We start from the raw sequence: 19,041 nt of genomic DNA on the forward strand, positions 1-19,041 counted from the left end.
ATTCAGAATATAACTACATATTATTTGTATATGTAAAGAACTAAATACAGAGACATAAACAGAGTAAGATGACATAATGATAAAACAATTGCAGAATAATAACATTTACATAAGAAAAATACTGTTTTTTACATGCAGAGTCATGGTCAAGTGTCATAGCCATTGTCAGAGCATACAGATGAAAAGATAAACAAAATTAGAACTAACACTTAAAATTTGTGTGTGTGTGTGTGAGTGAGAGAGAGAGAGAGAGAGAGAGAGAGAGAATATATGCTATCAGACTACAGGAGGATAATTTGATCCATAACTATTACAAAGAACGAAAGAAATTTTTAAGTAATAATTACTAATTTATTAAATACAGGAAATGAGAAGTGTTATTTAATATGTCTTCCCAAAACTGGGAAAGTTTAAGATAGTCATTCTTGTTGAGTTCAGTTTGTGAATGTAGTGGGCTTAACAACTTTCTTTATATAATATTTCAAGTAAAAAATAACTTTTGTGTAAGACTAGTTTCATTCCAAGGAATTCTGTAGTAGTAGAATTCCAATGAAGTGGATAAGGCACGACTGGTCATACCAGACTGATGAAATAAAATATAATCTCGATGCACTTCTAGACAAATCTGAGCTGAATGACCTGTCTCTTCATAATAAGGCACACATGAATATAGGATACAGAACAAGGAAGTGGAGATATTTATCTTTTGAAGAGGAAAGAATTTAACTTCTAACCAAATGGAAAGCAACTTGTAGGTCAAGTTGCTTTCCATTTGAGATGTTTTCACCAATCAATTTGGTGAAAACATCTCAAAATTCTTTCCAATGTTTCCTTTACATATGTAATGGAATTTATGGAAACCTCTTCTATAGGAGGATTTGGATGATGGCCATTATTATTATTATTAACATTTGACCTCCATGGAGGGAGGTACACACTATTGCACACAATGCTCATCCAACCGTGCATTAAATGATTCAATGTGTCTGCACCAGTGGTGGCCCGTGAAGCTTTAAGTGGGGGTGCTGCCTATACAAAATAATTTTTAAAAAATTAATTTTTTTCTAATCAGTAATCAATTTATTAATAAATAAATCTACAGATTTATTTATTAATCTACAATTTATAAATTAAATAAAATTTATTAATAAATAAATCTACAGATTTATTTATTAATAAATTGATTACTGATTAGAAAAAAATTAATTTTTTTAAAATTATTTTGTATAGGCAGCACCCCCACTTAAAGCTTCACGGGACGCCACTGGTCTGCACGAACAATACACTCAGACAATGCATTCCAATCACCAACCACTCTCCATGCAAAGAACCTACTCCTCAATAATCTGTTCACACCCTGCTTACATAGCTGATGTGTTGCAGCCAAAGAAAGTAGTATATCATGATGATAGACATGTGAATGAGAGTTCATTTGAGGCAGTCTGGTGCGAAATAGTGACCAACGCAACCAAATATACAGTTGGATGCTGCTATAGGCCAGGGAGTATGGGGGGGGAGATATTGAATTCATGCATCAGCAACTTAGTGCAATGAGTGAAGGCTTAGTGATTATTATGGGGGATTTTAATTATGGTGATATCAATTGGAAGGAGGAAATATCACGTAGCAAAAAGGAAATGGAGTTCATACATCTTCTACGAGATAATTACTTGAAACAGCACGTAACTGAAGGGACACGTGGAGTGAGAGTGCTGGACCTAGTTATTGGTTCAGAGATTATATGCATAAGTAAGGTGTCCTCATTACCTCCAGTTGGTGAAAGCGATCATGTGGTATTGACTTGGGAGGTTGCAAAATCTGTGGATTTTTCTATTAAGAAGGGGTATGTACGGAACTACAGGTTAGGCAATTATAACAAGCTTCGGAGTGAGCTTGCAGCCATCCCATGGCAGAACATATTGCAAGGGAAAGATGTTAGCAGTGCTTGGGATAAAATCAGCGGGTATCTGAGGAAAGCAATATCAGATTGTGTCCCCATGGTCAGGAGGTCAAACAAGGCAGGCATTAGATGGATGAGCAGTAGTATCAAGCTTGAACTGCAAAAAAAGAAAATGTTATGGAGAATTTACAAGGAGAAGGGCGATCAGGACACCCATGAGCAGTACAAGGCTCAAGCTAGGAAGGTTACCAGCATAGTAAGAAAAGCTAAATCAGATTATGAGAAGACCTTAGCCAAAGAGATCAAGGGTAATCCCAAAGAGTTCTTCCGCTATGTGGCAAGTAAGAGGAAGAATGACTTCGGAAGGATAACCTTAGTGGGTGCTGATGGTATTGAGGTGACAAAATCAGATGTAATAGTCGAGTTACTGAGTGATCACTTCTCAAAAGTCTATCACCCAAGTGAGGATATCTCTATACCTATAGCAATAGCTAATGTGAAAATTGAAGCTAAAGAATCAGAGGTATTAAATATATTGCAAAACTTAAATGCAAACACTGCGGTAGGCTTAGATGGAATATCAGCTCGGGTGTTGCATGAATGTGCAAATGAATTGTCAACCCCTCTTACCTGGATATTTAATTTAAGTTTGAACTCCGGTATGGTCCCTAGGGAGTGGAAGTTAGGCAAAGTGGTTCCTTTGCATAAGGGTGGCTCTAAAACTGCGGTATTGAATTACAGACCAATCACCATCTCAGGAGTAGTGGTAAAAGTATTGGAAAAGTTGGTTAAAGACAAAATTCAAGAATGGGTGGATCAGGATATGATACTCTATAGAGGCCAACATGGTTTTGTTAAAGGTAGATCCTGCCTTAGCAATCTATTAACTATTCATAATAGAATAACATCAGAGTTGGACAAAGGAACTGGCTACACAGTGGTACTTCTGGATTTTGCTAAGGCTTTTGACAGGATACCCCATAGAACACTGTTACGCAAATTGGAGCAGATGGGAATGGATATTAAATTGGTGATATGGATAGGAGAATGGCTCAGGGAGAGATACCATAAGGTGGTGTATGGAGGAGCCGAGTCCAGAATGAGGCAGGTGACCAGTGGTGTGCCTCAGGGCTCTGTGCTTGGGCCAATGTTGTTTAATTTGTATATAAATGATATAGGAAATGGCTTAAAGGGAGATATTCAGTTGTTTGCTGATGATGCAAAGTTGTGTAGTGCAATAAAAAATCAAGCTGATGTTGAAAGTTTGCAGGAGGATTTAAAGAAGCTGGTAAAATGGGCAAAAGAAAATGGATGTCAGTTCAATGTGGAAAAGTGTAAAGTCATGCATTTTGGGATTAAAAGATTACCAGCTGTGTACTACATCGATGGAAAGGTACTCCAAGAGATTGATGAGGCTAGGGACTTAGGGGTATTGGTAGATAGGGAGATGAAGTTCAGAGGACACATTGCTAAGGTGTCCAAGATTGCACATAGGATTACTTGGTTGTTGAGGAACACACTGACATCCAGAGATAAAGAGGTTATTATTTCCCTTTATAAAGCATTGATACTTCCACATTTGGATTACTGTGCTCAGGTCTGGTCACCTGGATTCCTTGGAGATGAGGAGGCTGTGGAGAGGGTTCAGAGAATTGTGACCAAGTTGGTGAGTGATATAAAAAATGCTCCCTACATTGATAGATTGAGAGCTTGTGGATTGCAGAGATTGGTTGATAGGTGAAGAAGAGGGGATATGATAGAAACATTCAAATTACTAAAAGGTTTTTATAGGATTGATGCAGGGGAAATGTTTCAGCTGTGTGATAGTGATGGAAGAACAAGAGGTCATCTCTGGAAATTAAAGAAGAGTGTGGTTAGCAAAGGTGTCAGAGCAAGGTTTTTTTGCCTGGAGGGTGGTGAATGAGTGGAATTCATTGCCTGACTTAGTTGTGAGCTCTTCGTCTGTAAATGAATTCAAGAAGAGATATGACAGATATTGTTTTGCTAGTTTGGGTCTCCCGCGATGAGTCTACTGACTCCATGGAGATGCCCGTAATAATAATAATAGTTTCCAGCAATGGCCTCTTGTTCTACTCCTCTCTCCCATTCTATGAAAAATCTCTTCCATGGCAACCAGATAACAACCCCTGACTAGCTTATATGTCTCAATCATATTCCCCCCACCTCTTCCTCGTATTCACGAGGCTCTGCAATTTACATTCTCTCAATCTGTCCTCATATTCCACATTCCAAAGACAAGACCACTGACTACCTTTGTGAATTTTCTCTAGATCCTTTCCAACATATCCTCATCACCATGAAAAACCTAACGACAAAATCTGTGCACAATAATCTATATGTGGCCTGATCGAGGCCTTATACAATGGAATCATAACCTCTCTATTTCTGCATTTCAGCGTCCTATGCATCATTGCCATTATCCAATGTAATTTTCACAACATGTGCAATGTGGCCCCTGAATTTCACGTCCTTGTCCACCATCACTCCTAGATCTCTCATCTCCTCTACTTCTGTTAAACTTTCCTCACCAAGTGTATACTTTGCATCCCATCGTTGCTTACCAAATATCAAAACCTTACACTTTCCAACATTGAGTATTAATTATTTTAATTATTATTTTTGTATTGTGTCCATTAGAGATGAATGTAGCTCTGATAAAGAACAGTTCTTTAATTAAAAGAGAACCAAAAGAACATAGTTAAAGTGCAAAGTAAACCAAAGTTTTAATCATGCTATGTTTCTGACAAGGGTAATGATGTGATGTAGGTTGAGAAAGTTTTCATTTGCATTCAATAACAATTACTTTGAAACTTAACTAAATTGCATGTAGTAATCAATATTTTCCTTGTGTAACTGTTATCTCCATGGAGTTAGAAGACTCATCGTGGGAGACTCTACATTGACACACTTACCATTATTCACACAATATCTACCATACTTCTCCTTAAACTCATTCACAGATGAGTTTAAGGCACTTGCTGAAGCAATCACCACTGGCAACACATTCCATAAATTCACCACCTTCCAAACAAAATATCTGCTTCTAACACTCCTGTTAACCACAATCTTATGCAATTTTCAGGGATAACTACTTGTTTTCTCCCTTCCTGCACAGTACAGAAGAAAAAAAAGTCATCCCTATCAATCCTATAAAGCTCCTTCAGTAACTAATATGCTGCTATCAGCTAGTTTTCAGAGCCCACAGATCTTCAATCTATCCATATAGAACACATTCCACAGACCTGCAACAATCTTTGTCACTTGCTTCTGAATCCTCCTCACCACTTCTTCATCACAAAGGAATCCAGGTGACCAGATCTGTGTGCAATAGTCCAGATGTGGTCTTATTAATGCCTTATAAAGTGGAATAATAACTTCCCAATACCTGCTTTTCAGTGTGTTCTTCAACAACCATGTACTCTGATATGCTGTTTTGGCCACCATGTTGCGACTGAATGTAGTAGCAGATTTGAGATGTGCTAAAAAAAGTGTTTTAATTATTATTATTATTATTATGTGACACCTCCATGCAGACCAAAGACTCATCGAGGGAGGGCACCTACTCTACAACTCTGTCTCCACCACTCAATCCACCAACTACAACGAACCGCAACTACCATCATCTTCTACACCAGCGCCAACTACTGCCACCCACCACCACCACTAGTATTTTCACAGACAATCACAAACATCCATGCCCATGGCAGGATCTGAACCCACAGCCTTTGGGTTGGAGAGCAGATATGCTAACCACTCGGCCAACCAGGCTGGCATAGTGTGGTATAGCCAGTACAGTGTGGTTTTTTGTTGCAAATTATGCGGCATTTTTTTTTTTTCCAGTCTGGATACAAGTGTCCTTCAGTGGTGATGCTGTTGAAATTTTTTTGTTGTTTACATTGATTTTTGCTACTTGTTTATTGTACGGCTTCAGCTTCCGAAGATGGCTTTAATAAAGAAACGTTATGATAGGTTTCACGGTATAAAAAGAACACAGATGGTTAAGAAAATAACTATTTATTAACTTAAAAGCTAATATTTCGCTGGTAATATATCCAGCATCTTCAGAGCACACAACACAAAGTTTGTTACAAAGGCAAGACAACCACAATTCGGTGTAACAGTGGGGACAGTATAAGTGATTGCAGCGTGCAACACAAGACTAAAGTCCTAATATGGCGCCATAGGTATAAAAAAAAAAAAAAAAAAAAAAAAAAAAAATTTGAAATAGTAGTCCAAATGATAAAAATAAAAGTAATAAATATTAATTTGGTCTTAGGACGACTGTCTCCCAAATCTTTGGTAGATTTATACAGCCATACTTGTTGAGGTTTGGGGTATTTCAAGGCTTCTGTTGATTCCAGGAACAACCTCTCTGACTTGTAGAAGCTTCTGTGCATTACTTTTGTTTCTTTCCAATTGATCCTGTGTGTAGGGGTATCCAAAGCATGGTCTGCCAGACCCGACTTACCATAGCAAAAGTGTCGGATATATTTTTTGTGTTCACTGAGGCGGATGTCCACATTTCTTCCTGTCTGTCCGTAGTAGGCTTGATGGCAAGAACAGGGCACTTCATAGACACCAGGATGTGATAAAGGAGTGCATTTGTCCTTAGGTGAATGGATGAGAGTTGCTAATTTTTTATAAGGTTTAAATACTGTGCATAATTGGTGTTTGTTAAGCACCCTAGATATCTTTTCAGATGTGCCTTTAATGTATGGGATGGTGATTGTTTTGTTGTAGTCTTCTGTGGTAGATAGAAGGGATTTATGGATAGCATTTAGTATGTTATCTATTTTACGGGGATTATAACCGTTGTTTAAGAAGGTTTGATGTGAGAAAGTTCAGCAGTGAGAGCAATGTCGTTGGAACAGATTGCTCTAACTCTATGGGTTAGTGTTTTTAAGATACCATATTGTTGAGAAGGGTGGTGGTGTGATTGTTTGTGTAAGTATCTCCCTGTATGTGTGGGTTTTCTGTAAACAGAAAATGATAAGGAACCTTCTGGAAGACATGTGATCAGTGTGTCCAAGAAAGGCAGGCAGTCATTGGCTTCTAGTTCCATTGTAAAGTGGATTTTAGGATGCTGGCTATTTAGATGCACTAAAAATGTATTCAATGTGTCTGGGCCATGTGGCCAAATGGCAAACACATCGTCAACATAGAGTAGCCAGAGGCTAGGTTTGAGAGTGGCTGTGTTGATAGCTAATTTTTCCAGATGTTCTATGTAGAAGTTGGCTAAGGAGGGAGAAAGAGGTGAACCCATGGCTGTCCAATCTAACTGTTTGTATATTTTCCCTTTCCATGTAAAATAACCTGCCTGTACTGTGAATTTAAATAGCTGGTATATATCTGGGGGAAATTGTGAATTTAGTAAGTTAAGTGTTTCAATCAGTGGTACATTAGTGAATAATGAGGTGATATCAAAACTCACCATTAGGTCTGAACTATTTAAGGTGTGGTTTTCTAAAATACTTTTTAGGTGGGTAGAATTTTTAACAAAAGAGGGAGAATTGTTTGTGTAAGTGGTTAGTAATTTTGCTAAATGTTTGGCTAGTTTATATGTAGGACTGTTTATACTATCTACAATAGGACGTAAAGGTGTACCTTGTTTGTGTATTTTTGGAGCACCATATATTCTGGGTGCTTTAACGTGTATGGTTTTAAGTTTTTTGACAATTTCTTTAGGCCAGGAAGTGATTTTGTTCAGTAACTTGCACACCTTATTCTTTTGTGGGTTGGTGGGATCTCGATCTATGATTTGATACGTAGACCGGTCTTGGAGCAGTGTATGCATTTTGCTTTCATATTCTGTTGTATCCATAACTACAATGGCGTTTCCTTTGTCTGATTTGGTTATTGTAATGTGGTTATTATTGCGTAATTCTTTTTGGGCTATTATTTCTTTATGCGGGATGTTATTTTTGGGAGGCTTAGAATGGATAAGGATATTGGCCATGTCTAACCTGATATTATTGGCTATGGCTGGTGGCAAGTCGTGAATCCCACGTTCAACGGAAGCCATTATTTTGGTTTTAGGCAATAATAACCAAATCAGACAAAGGAAACGCCACTGTAGTTATGGATACAACACAAAATGAACACAAAAAATATATCCGACACTTTCGCTATGGTAAGTCGGGTCTGGCAGACCATGCTTTGGATACCCCTACACACAGGATCAATTGGAAAGAAACAAAAGTAATGCACAGAAGCTTCTACAAGTCAGAGAGGTTGTTCCTGGAATCAACAGAAGCCTTGAAACATACCCCAAACCTCAACAAGTATGGCTGTATAAATCTACCAAAGATTTGGGAGACAGTCGTCCTAAGACCAAATTAATATTTATTACTTTTATTTTTATCATTTGGACTACTATTTAAATTTTTTTTTTTTTTTTTTTTTTTTAACCTAGATGGCGCCATATTAGGACTTTAGTCTTGTGTTGCACGCTGCAATCACTTATACTGTCCCCACTGTTACACCGGATTGTGGTTGTCTTGCCTTTGTAACAAACTTTGTGTTGTGTGCTCTGAAGATGCTGGATATATTACCAGTGAAATATTAGCTTTTAAGTTAATAAATAGTTATTTTCTTAACCATCTGTGTTCTTTTTATACCGTGAAACCTATCATAACATGTCTGACGAACACATAAGCCTATCCACGCGTATTAATAAAGAAACGTACGTCAGTGGCATAGAAGGCTTCTATATGAAACTCTGGCTCTGCCTTAGATTTTTTGTAGTGGATGCATTATGAAAATTGCTATATGTATGTGCCAAAAAATGTGAAAGATTTGGGTACCGTTTGGATAAATGAGAAGAAGGAAAGCATTAACGTATGTGAAAAGTGTCTGGTTAGATTAGAACGATTAGAAATTGGAGCAAACTTCGAAACTGCAGTAGAAGAGCTTTGGCAGAAATTAGTGAAAATGAAGAGCGAAATGAAATATCTGGAAAAGGATATTAAAAAACTAAAGGAGAGATTGGCAGATGATAAAGAGAAGGAGGAAGTGAATATTAAAAAGAAAGAGTCAAAGGATAGTCGTATATCAGTGTATGGGGACTTGATCATTACAGGTGTGATTACTAATAAAGTGCACAAAACATGCTTTCCTGGTGGAACAACAAAGACAAATAACTGATGCACTGCAGAAAAGGAAATACCTGGCATCAAAATTAGTGGCAGTTGTGGGCACAAATGACATAGTTGGGGAGAAAAATAAAATTGATAGAAACTCGAAGAAGTTGCAGCAGGTAAGGAAAATTAGTGTTGTTGGGAAGTCATAGGCATGTTGCCAAGATATGATAACAGTGAATTGAGAAGGAAAGCAGAAATAATGAATAGTAAAATGGCTGAGTTGTGTGAGGGAAAGGGGTGGGGGTTCAATTTGTAAATCTGTGGAATGAATTTGAAGGGAAGTTGGAATGGTATCAAGCTGATGGATTACATATGAATGGGTTTGGTGTTGGGCATTTAGAAAGGCTATTGTTTTCTGAGAAGGCTCCGTCTGAGTCAAGAAGTTAAGTGGTAAATGATCTGAGTCTACCTGTGAAACAAGGTAGCACAAATCAACAGACTGAATGGCAGGAGGAAGATGGATATGAGGTTGAAGATGTGGTTGCAGCAGCACAAGATGATGGAATGCATAAAGGTGAGGATGGGACAGGTAGGAATGGAAATCACAGTCATGATCTGGGAAATGGGAGTGGTCAAACTGAAGAGATAGATGTGTAGTATAGCAGCTAGAATAGTGAATGTTGGTGCTGATAGAATAGGCTCAAAAACACAGTTATTGTTAGGTTTATACACAAATGTAAGGAGTGTTTGAAACAAGAGAGCTTAGTTTGTTGCATTGACTGAGACAGTATGCCCAAAAATAATTGAATAAGTGAAACTTGGTTGTCTGATGAGGATGTGATGTAGGGAATAGAATTAGAAGGATATATACTTTTTCGAAAGGACAGAGATATGAAAAGAGGAGGGGGGGGGAGTGCTGTTAATGATTGCAGAGGAATTGTCCGCAAATTGTGAAAGTTGGTAGGGCATGCACATATTCTGAATATGTGTGGTACAAAGTTGAAATAAACAGTTAGTATATCTGATAGGATGCTGTTATAGGCAGGAAATACAGAGAATACTGATTGTGAAATGTTTAAGCAAATTATTTAGGCATGTAAAAAGAAGGTGATGATGATGGGAGACTTTAATTACATGAATATAGACTGGAAGAAGGAGCTAGTGTGTGGCAATAAGGAAAAGGGGTTTGTGGAATTTCTGAGAGATAAGTATCTTATGCAGCATGTCACTCAAGCAACTAGAGGCATTAATGTTTTGGATTTGGTGATAACTTCACAAGAAGTGCTCATACTGCTGCTGGTTGGTGAGAGACTGTGATGATGGGGTACTTGTGTGAGAAGTGTTGGCTATGACCTTGATCTGGTTATTTAATGAAAGTGTTGCAGTGGGTAGGGTTCCTAAGGAGTGGAAAGAAGGCAAAATAGTACCACTCCACAAGCATGGTTCTAAGACAGAAGTCTCCAATTATAACTGCAGTTTTGGTCAAGGTGTTGGAGAGATTGGTAAGGAATAGAATACAGAATTGAATTGATGGACATAGCTTTCGTTATGATGGCCAGCATGGATTTGTAAAGGGTGGGTCCCCTTTTAGTAATTTACTTACATTTTATGATAAGATGACAAGTGTGTTAAATAAGGGAGAATCATATACAGTGATATATATATTCTTAGACTTTGCAAAAGTATTTGATAGATTACCACATGATAAGTTGGTGTACAACCTGCAGAGGATGGGAGTAGATAGTATATTGGTTAGATGGATCAGAGACTGGCTCTCTGAACGATGCCAGCAGGTTGTGTATGATGGGGCAGTGTCTCAAAAAAGGAGGATAACCAGTGGCATTCCCCAGGGTTCTGTTCTTGGGCCCCTGCTGTTTAACTTGTTTGTAAATGATATATCATGTGGACTGACTGAGGATCATCAGTTATTTGCATATGATGCAAAGTTGGGAAGAATTATAAGTAGCACTGCTGATGTTAAATCCCTTCAGAAAGATTTGAATAGACTTTTTACTTGGATAAAAGAGTGGGGTTGTAGTTTTAATATCAATAAGTGCAAGGTGGTGCATTTTGGAGTGCAGAAATATAAGGTTGTGTACTATATCGATGGTGCCGTACTGAGGAAGTTGATGAGATTAGATATTTGGGAGTGATGGTTGACAGTAGACTGATGTTTAGAGGGCATATTGCTAGTGTTGCAAAGGCTGCACATCGTAGTGCTGCTATGATAAGAAGTACTCTAACATACAATGATAAGGAAGTGGTTATGCCACTGTATGAGGCACTGGTCAGACCACACTTGGACTATTGAGCTCAGATCTGGTCACCTGGTTTTCAATGTGATGTGGAGACATTAGAGAGGGTCCAGAGGCGAATGATTCAGACAACGTCAGGACTTTGGAATACACAGAGAGAGGTTGAAGAAATATGGATTGCAGAGTTTGGTGGATAGGAGGAAGAGAGGTGATATGATAGAGACATTGAAGTCAGTGAGAGGATTTTTTCAGATTAATCCAGAGGGGATTATAAAAAGAGTAGAAGGTTAGAGGCGAAGAACAAGAGGTCATTCTTGGAAGTTATGTAAAAGTGTGGTGAGGAGTAGATTTTTTACATGGAGAATTGTCAGTGAATGGAATGCGAAGAGTTTAAGGATTTTAAGATTCTATGTGACAAATATGTTGTCAGTTGAATGAACCTCCCACAACAAGTCTGTTAGTTGTGGGAGGCTCATAGGCTAAACATGGCCTATGAAGGGTGTAATTTTTTTTTTTAAAATATTTAAATTTTTATTCAAGATACACTACAAATATATAGAAAATATTTGATTAAAATAAAATAACAACAATATAGCATTTTTATTTAAAAATGACTTCAGTTGTTTTTCTATTTTTTATGACATACCCAGAAAAGGTTTTATAGTGCATACAATAATATACACAGCTTGCTGGCATCATTCAGAGAGCCAATCTCCAATCCAGCTAACAAATATACTATTTATTCCTAACCTCTGCAATTTATACATCAACTTATCATGTCATAATCTATCAAATGTTTTTGCAAAGTCCAAGAAAATTGCTGTATATGATTCTCCCTTATCCAACACATTTGTCACCTTATCATAAAACGTAAGCAGATTGCTTATGTAATATGTAATGCTAATATACTGTAAGGAATTATGTGTTTCGTGCGCTGATTAGTAACAGGGGGGGGGTCCCAAGTCCAGTTACAAACTTTAGTTAATCCTGTAAAATGCCATCCTGAGTGTGAAGGATTATAACACCTCTTAATGGCAATAATTGATGGCTAGCACTTCTTATCCCTGTTTCTTCACCTCTACTGTAGCCTCACATCCATATTAAGGTAGAAGTGGAAATATGCATCAATAAGGAAGTTAAACCTCAACAGATTATGGAAGAAGAGACTCACTACAATGATATACTGAGTTTATCCTGGTAAGTATGCCTCTCTAACTGACTTAACAATGGTCATGCCATACAGGAATGCCCACCTGCTGAAGCAGAGTTGACTTAAACAGACCATGGCTACATGACAAACATAGCACCCAAGTGTTGGATTACAGTGATAGTAATCTGGAAAGTAGAAGAGTGAAAAGACAAAAACAGAAATAGATGAAGAATGGAAAGGACCAGTAACATCACTGGGAGGCTTCTCTACCATGATATTACAGTGAAGGGCTTAAACTAGCAATTTGTTGATATCAGACTAACATATACCTGTATATTACAGGTATATGTTAGTCTGATATCCACAAATATCAACACAAGCTATGTTGTTTTATTCTTAGCTGACCAAGCAAAAGTATATGATAGGCTAAACTATAAATAGTTCAGAAACAACTACAGCTTTAGATATTACTGTATTAAATGAAATATTAAAAAGGTATGGAAACTGACCCATTTTTTAAACTTTTATTTTTTTCTGAAAGAAATGTTCATTGTATTAAAATGAATGCACAAAGAATAATGATAAAATAAAATAAAATGTTAGTCATAATAACAGCATTTTAATCTTACCACTCCATGGCCTAACGCACCTTCCCAACAAACAGTACGAAAGAATTCTTGAAACCGAGTTTTGCGAAAAAGAGAAAGAAGACGTTTCGTTGTGAGATATTCATGTATTTGAAAACCACGATCAAGAAACAGCTCTACAAAATCTTGCCGATTGGGTCGCAAAAGAGCTTCTTCAAATACAATATCCTTAATCTAGAACATAGAGAATTAGTATGTATACCTAAGAAATTAATCGTTCAGAAACAACTACAATATAATGAAATTCTATAATTCAAATCACATTTCTTTCATGAAGATAACATTATGGAATGAAAGCAGCACAAGGAATAATAAAACACAAGTTCAGTGTTTCAAATATTTCCAGCATTTTTTTGTGCATGGTTTGTGTGCATTGCTACAATTCTTATATTGTATCCTTTTATAACTTTAAATAATGGAACCATTAAACCTGTGTTTATCTGATTCTTTTATTAAATCATAATACGAGCTTTAGCCAGCATTGAAGCATAAATACATGAAGATTATATATAACAGCTTATAAAAGTTAATGTCATTACCACTCTTATTAACTATGTACCTGCACATGAATCTAACTATTGATATGCTTTAGACAAAGTCCATTATATTATAATTTCATTGATAAACTTGTGCTATTTATGGCAGTAGTTGCAAAGACTGGATATTGCATTATGCAATGAAGTATGCAATTTGCATACTATTATTTAGGACAACAACAACAAAAAAAGTGATGAACCAAAAGTATGTAATACTTTTGGTTCTGCGTTATCATAACATTTTCTGGAAGTTAGTTATTGTAATTATTATTTTTCAGGAAATAATAACACATACTAAAATATTAATTATTATAAATTTAATTAATACTTTCATATAATTCAGCATTACATAACCATCATCGGGGATCACAAAAACAATAATATATGCATGCAGCCACTAACATTTGGCAAATAAGGCTGAAGAAAAGCAACTAAAGTCAGGCCTAGAGTCCTAAATGGCAACCCTTTTAGATAAATTAGCTGGTCTTCATCATTCAGCTGAAGATCTGAGAATGAGCACTTCCCAAATCACAGGCAGTCTCATGCACCCAAATTTGCTGAGGGTTTGGAAAGTTTCTCAGGGCTGAGGCAGATTCAAGGATTTGCTGTACTGTAATAGGTGGGCTTCTCCAGTGTATCCTATAGTGGGTGCCCAAAGAATGATCAGCAAGTCCTGAGTGGCTGTAATGGTGGAACTAAATGTAATCCTTGTGTTCAGAAATTCTGATATTGTTGGTTGTCCTGCCCGTTTAGCTGTAGTAGGATAATTTGCAACTGAAGGACATGGTAGACACCTGGTAGGTCTAAGGAATGTAGCTGGTCTTTGGTGGAGTGAATAAGGGATGCCAATTTTTTTAGGTCCTGTAAGTGGTTTTTAGGTATTATTTCCTTAGGATTTTTGTTAACTTTTCAGATGTGCACTGGATATATGGAATGGTGATAGATTTTGAGTTGATCTACAAAATATTAAAATCCTGCATTGTGTGCAGATTTTTAATATTTTTTGCATTTTTTTCGGGACTGTAGCCATTGCCTAAGAAAGGGTTGAGAATATGGGCAAGTTCAGTAGTTAGGGCGCTGTTATGGAACTGATTAATTTTTCTCTGTTACAGAGGGTTTCTATAGTCCCATATTTTTGGAAGGGGGAGTGACTAATGTATCTACCTATATGTGTGGGTTTTCTGTAAATGGAGAATGCCATGGATTCATCACGCTGGAGTGTAATCAGAGGATCTAGGAATGGGAAACTGTTGTTGTTTTCCTTTTCTGAGGTACACTGGATTCTGGGATGTTGACTGTGTTTAGATGTATTAAGAAAACGTGAAGCATATCCAGGCCATTTGGCCAAATGGAGAACACATCATCTACCTATCCCAGACAGTGGATGAGTTTATGTGGGACAGAGTTTAAGGCTTTATCTTCAAAGGTCTCCATGATGAAGTTGACTACCAGGGGTGGAGTAAGTAGAGAATCCATGGCCGTCTCCTCTATCTGTAGAATTTTCCTTGCCAAACGAAATAGTCTGAGTTTATGATTATGAACTGAAACAAGGTTGAGATATTGGGAGAAAATATGGCTTGGATGAAGTCTAAGGTATCTTTGAGTGGGACATTAGTGAATAAACAGGAGACATCAGGGAAGAGGAGAGATTTGAAAAATTACTTCTTAAAAATTATAACTTCTCATAGATGACATAAAAAATTGGCACCCTTATCTGCTCTGCCAAAGACTGGCCACATTCCCTAGACCTACTAGGTTTCCACCAGATCCCTTGCAGTTAAAAACTGCCCAATTATGGGCCAAACAGTTCCATGAAAATTCACCAAAAAGAGTTAATCGAAAGAGTTTATGAAAAGGCAATTCATCAATCAACAATTTGTCAAAAAAGCAACTCGTCAAATAAACAATCAATTGAACAACAATTTAATGAATGGCAATTCATCAAAAAGGCAATTTATCGAATAAACATTTCATCAAGCGACAGTTCATTGCATGACAACTCGTCGCAAATGCAACTGATAAAAAAACAATTCACTGATAATAATTAAGAAAAAGTAATTTTCTTGTGAACTATCATTTAAAAGTCTTTGGTAATAATGTCTATCGTTACTCAAGATGCAGACAACATATGTAAGTAGTCATTGAGATGTAATTATTATTGTATTGTATTTTAAAACAAATTTTCTGTAAGTATACATACTGATTCATTGTGTTCATAGTGATTTATCTCTCGACAACAAATTTCGTTCTACTTAATTTTTTCACAAGAATAGTCTGAATGAAATCAAAACTGACAAATTTTAATATAGATCTTAACTATAAAATTTCATTAAATTTCATCTGGCCAGAATGGAATATCATTTGGAAATTTCTTTACAAAAATTATAATAAAATTAATCCATTTGGAACTAAAAACTGAACCACACACAACTTCCTTGAATTCCACTAAGTCAGAGAGTTATTGTAATATATAATTTTGATACATCCTTTGTAGCTGAACTGAAAACTGAAATGGTTCGACAAATTTTTGTAAAAATTTCAAATGCAAAATCTGAGTAAAATTCATCCCACATAACTGGTGTGTGAGTGAAAGTTGCATACTATTACTACTACTAATAATAATAATAATAGAGCCTCTGTAGTTCAATTGACATAAATGAAGCATTTTAGTTGAAAGATTTGAGTTCGTCTATGACACAAATAATTATTATCAGTCCTCTTCAACTGAAGGCAAGTTAGTAGACCTCATGCAGAAATGGCAGGGTTTTCTTCCAGGAAATAGGCAAACCAGTTGCATGAACACACATATTTACAGACAGGAAACATTTATCGGACAAGAAAAACAACTGGAAATCATTTTGTTCTGCAATTATCTTAATAGAATGATGAGGGGGAATAATAATAACTATTACTATTACTACTACTAACAATAAAAATAATGCACCTACTATTAACAATAATAATGATTAGTAGTAATAGGTGCCTTTAATTAGAAATGTAATCATTCCATGCAATGAAGGATCCATGGTGATATAAAGATTTTATACATCTTCTTTTCCAGATTTTTGTACAACACATAAAATTAATAATAATAATTAGCAGTAATAGGCACCTTTAATTAGAAATGTAAACATTCCCTGAAATGAAGGATCCATGATGATATAAAGATTTTTTACATCTTCTTTTCCAGATTTTGTACAACACATAATGAGTGAAAGGAATATCTCTCAAAAGAAAAGGAAAAAAAAAAAAAAGAAAGAAAAATTACCACACATATCTAATACATATAAAGGGGATACCATGCTAAGGTTCAACTGCATCATCACAAGTTAATCCAATAAAACTACAGTTTTTAATTTATTTATTTATTTATTTATTTTTTTTTAAATACACTTCATTTCACATCTTATAATTAATTTTGTGGCAAATTGTTCATTCAATGTTTTCTAGTTTCGATGAATTGTTGGTTTTCAATGAATTGCCTATCAATAAATTGTATTTTTCGTTAACTACTGTTTGATGAGTTGCTTTTTCGAGAAACTGCCTTTTGATTCATTGCTTTTTTCAATTAACTGTTGTTTCATGAACTGTATTTCGATTTATGGTTTATCTGATTAATTGCTTTTTCGATTTCATTTATTGAATGAAAATTTTCGACTAAATTTTCATTCAATAAATTGTCTTTTAATAGACTGTTTTCAGTGAATTTTCTGGATACCCAGCCAAACAACCAGGACAGCCAATATCAGAATTTCTGAATGCTAAGACTACATAGTTCAACCATTACAGCCACTCAGAACTTGCTGACCATGCTTTGGGCTACCACCACAGGATACACTGGAAGAAGGCTACTCTATTACAATGCAACAACTACAAACATGGGAGGCTATTCCTCTAATCTGCCTCAGAAACTTTCCAACCTCAACAAATTTGGGTGCATGAGATTACCCCTAATTCGAGAAGCACATCCTCAGATGTTTAGTGCAATGGCCAAGACCACCCAATCTGGCCCACTAGAGGGTACCATTTAGAACTCTAGGCCTAACTTTGGTTGCCTTTCTTCAGCCTCATTTGCCCAGTGTTAGTGCCTGTGTGTACAATATCATGTTTGTGATCCCTGATGATGGCAATGTAATGTTGCTATAATATAGGAAAGTATTAATTAAAATTTTAGCATACATTGTTATTTCCTGAAATAATAATAGTTATGAGTAATGAATGTATAGGCCAGAATAAGTTATCATATTAAATTATCAATCTAATAAAAGTTTCTGCAATTGATTAAAGTAAAAAATAATCAGATATCTCTAAAAGTTGAAAATATGGTGAAAAGACCTCCCTCAAAAAATAAGTCAAGAAGACCTCTCAACCAAAAGGAACATACAAAAGGAAAATTGTATGTTCCTTTTGAGGTATCTACAGGGCAGTTTTGTTTTTTTTCCCAATGATATTACATACCACACTCAATAGTTGATGGGATGGGATGGTGTGGTAAATTGCAATATCATAGTCTTCCAACTGTCTTCTAATACTTGGTTTCCACTTTTCTATTTATTCTAACTTTTTACATCCTGTTAAAATGCTTTTGATATTTCTTTCTCCTGTATGCTATACATTCTTTTACTGGAAGTAAGACATACTTTCTGTATATTTCTTCATGTCTGATATTCTTCTTAGAAATAGGCTGGGTTTAATCCGGTTGCAAATAACTACAGAGATAATGAAACATAAGAGATTGGCCTCTGAAAATTAAGTTCTTCAGGATAAAATATATATACAAATTATTATTATTATTATCCCAAGACACCATGGAGTCAAAGACTCATCTCGGAGGTCCTTTTGTCATATACACAGCACATCATACCACACCTTAAACACACTCCAATTCTCTGCGTACACATCACTCTCAGGCAAAGCATTCCAATTATTCACAGCTCTGCCTTCATGTTTCTCACTCCTCTGCTTGCACTCTCCTTATACAGCTTCCAGTAATGTCCTCTAGTTCTCCCCTGATCTCACACTGTTTGCTGCAAAATTTCTCCAACATTGATTCTATAACAACCCCTTACTAGTTTGTAGGTCCTCTTCATATTTCTCCTCTTCCTCTTATCCACCAGATTCTGTAAATTCATTTTCTCAACCTTTTCTCATATTCGACATTCCAGATATCAGAAAGTACCTTAATAAGATCTCTGGACCCTTTCCAACATCTCTTCGTCCTTTTGCCAAATAAAAAACCCAGGTGACCAAACCTATGCACAAAAGTCCATGTGTGACCTACACAAAGCCTTATACAATGGAACAAGAATCTCCTTACTTCAACAAGTCAATGTCCACTGCAGCATTCCCAGAATTCTTTGTGTTGTTGTCACAATTTTGGCAATGTGTCCCCTAAATTTCAGATCCTTATCCACTATCACCCCAAGATCCCTTATTTCCTCCACCTCCAACAA

General features: G+C 36.2%; 1 protein-coding gene across 1 annotated transcript in view; it reads right to left on the reverse strand.

Moving 5' to 3' along the window:
* LOC150110639 (transient receptor potential cation channel subfamily M member-like 2) overlaps positions 1–19,041 on the reverse strand; it is a 658,320-nt gene that overhangs the window by 452,037 nt on the left and 187,242 nt on the right. Inside the window, exon 10 of the mRNA XM_090403554.1 lies at positions 13,035–13,226. Within this exon, the coding sequence (XP_090259680.1) occupies positions 13,035–13,226 (192 nt within the window). The remainder of the gene's footprint in view (positions 1–13,034; positions 13,227–19,041) is intronic.

This window comes from Typopeltis vanoorti, chromosome 1, assembly GCF_054136105.1.
Source record: "Typopeltis vanoorti isolate ZY-2024b chromosome 1, IOZ_Tvanoo_1.0, whole genome shotgun sequence".
Taxonomy (NCBI): Eukaryota; Metazoa; Arthropoda; class Arachnida; order Uropygi; family Thelyphonidae; genus Typopeltis; species Typopeltis vanoorti.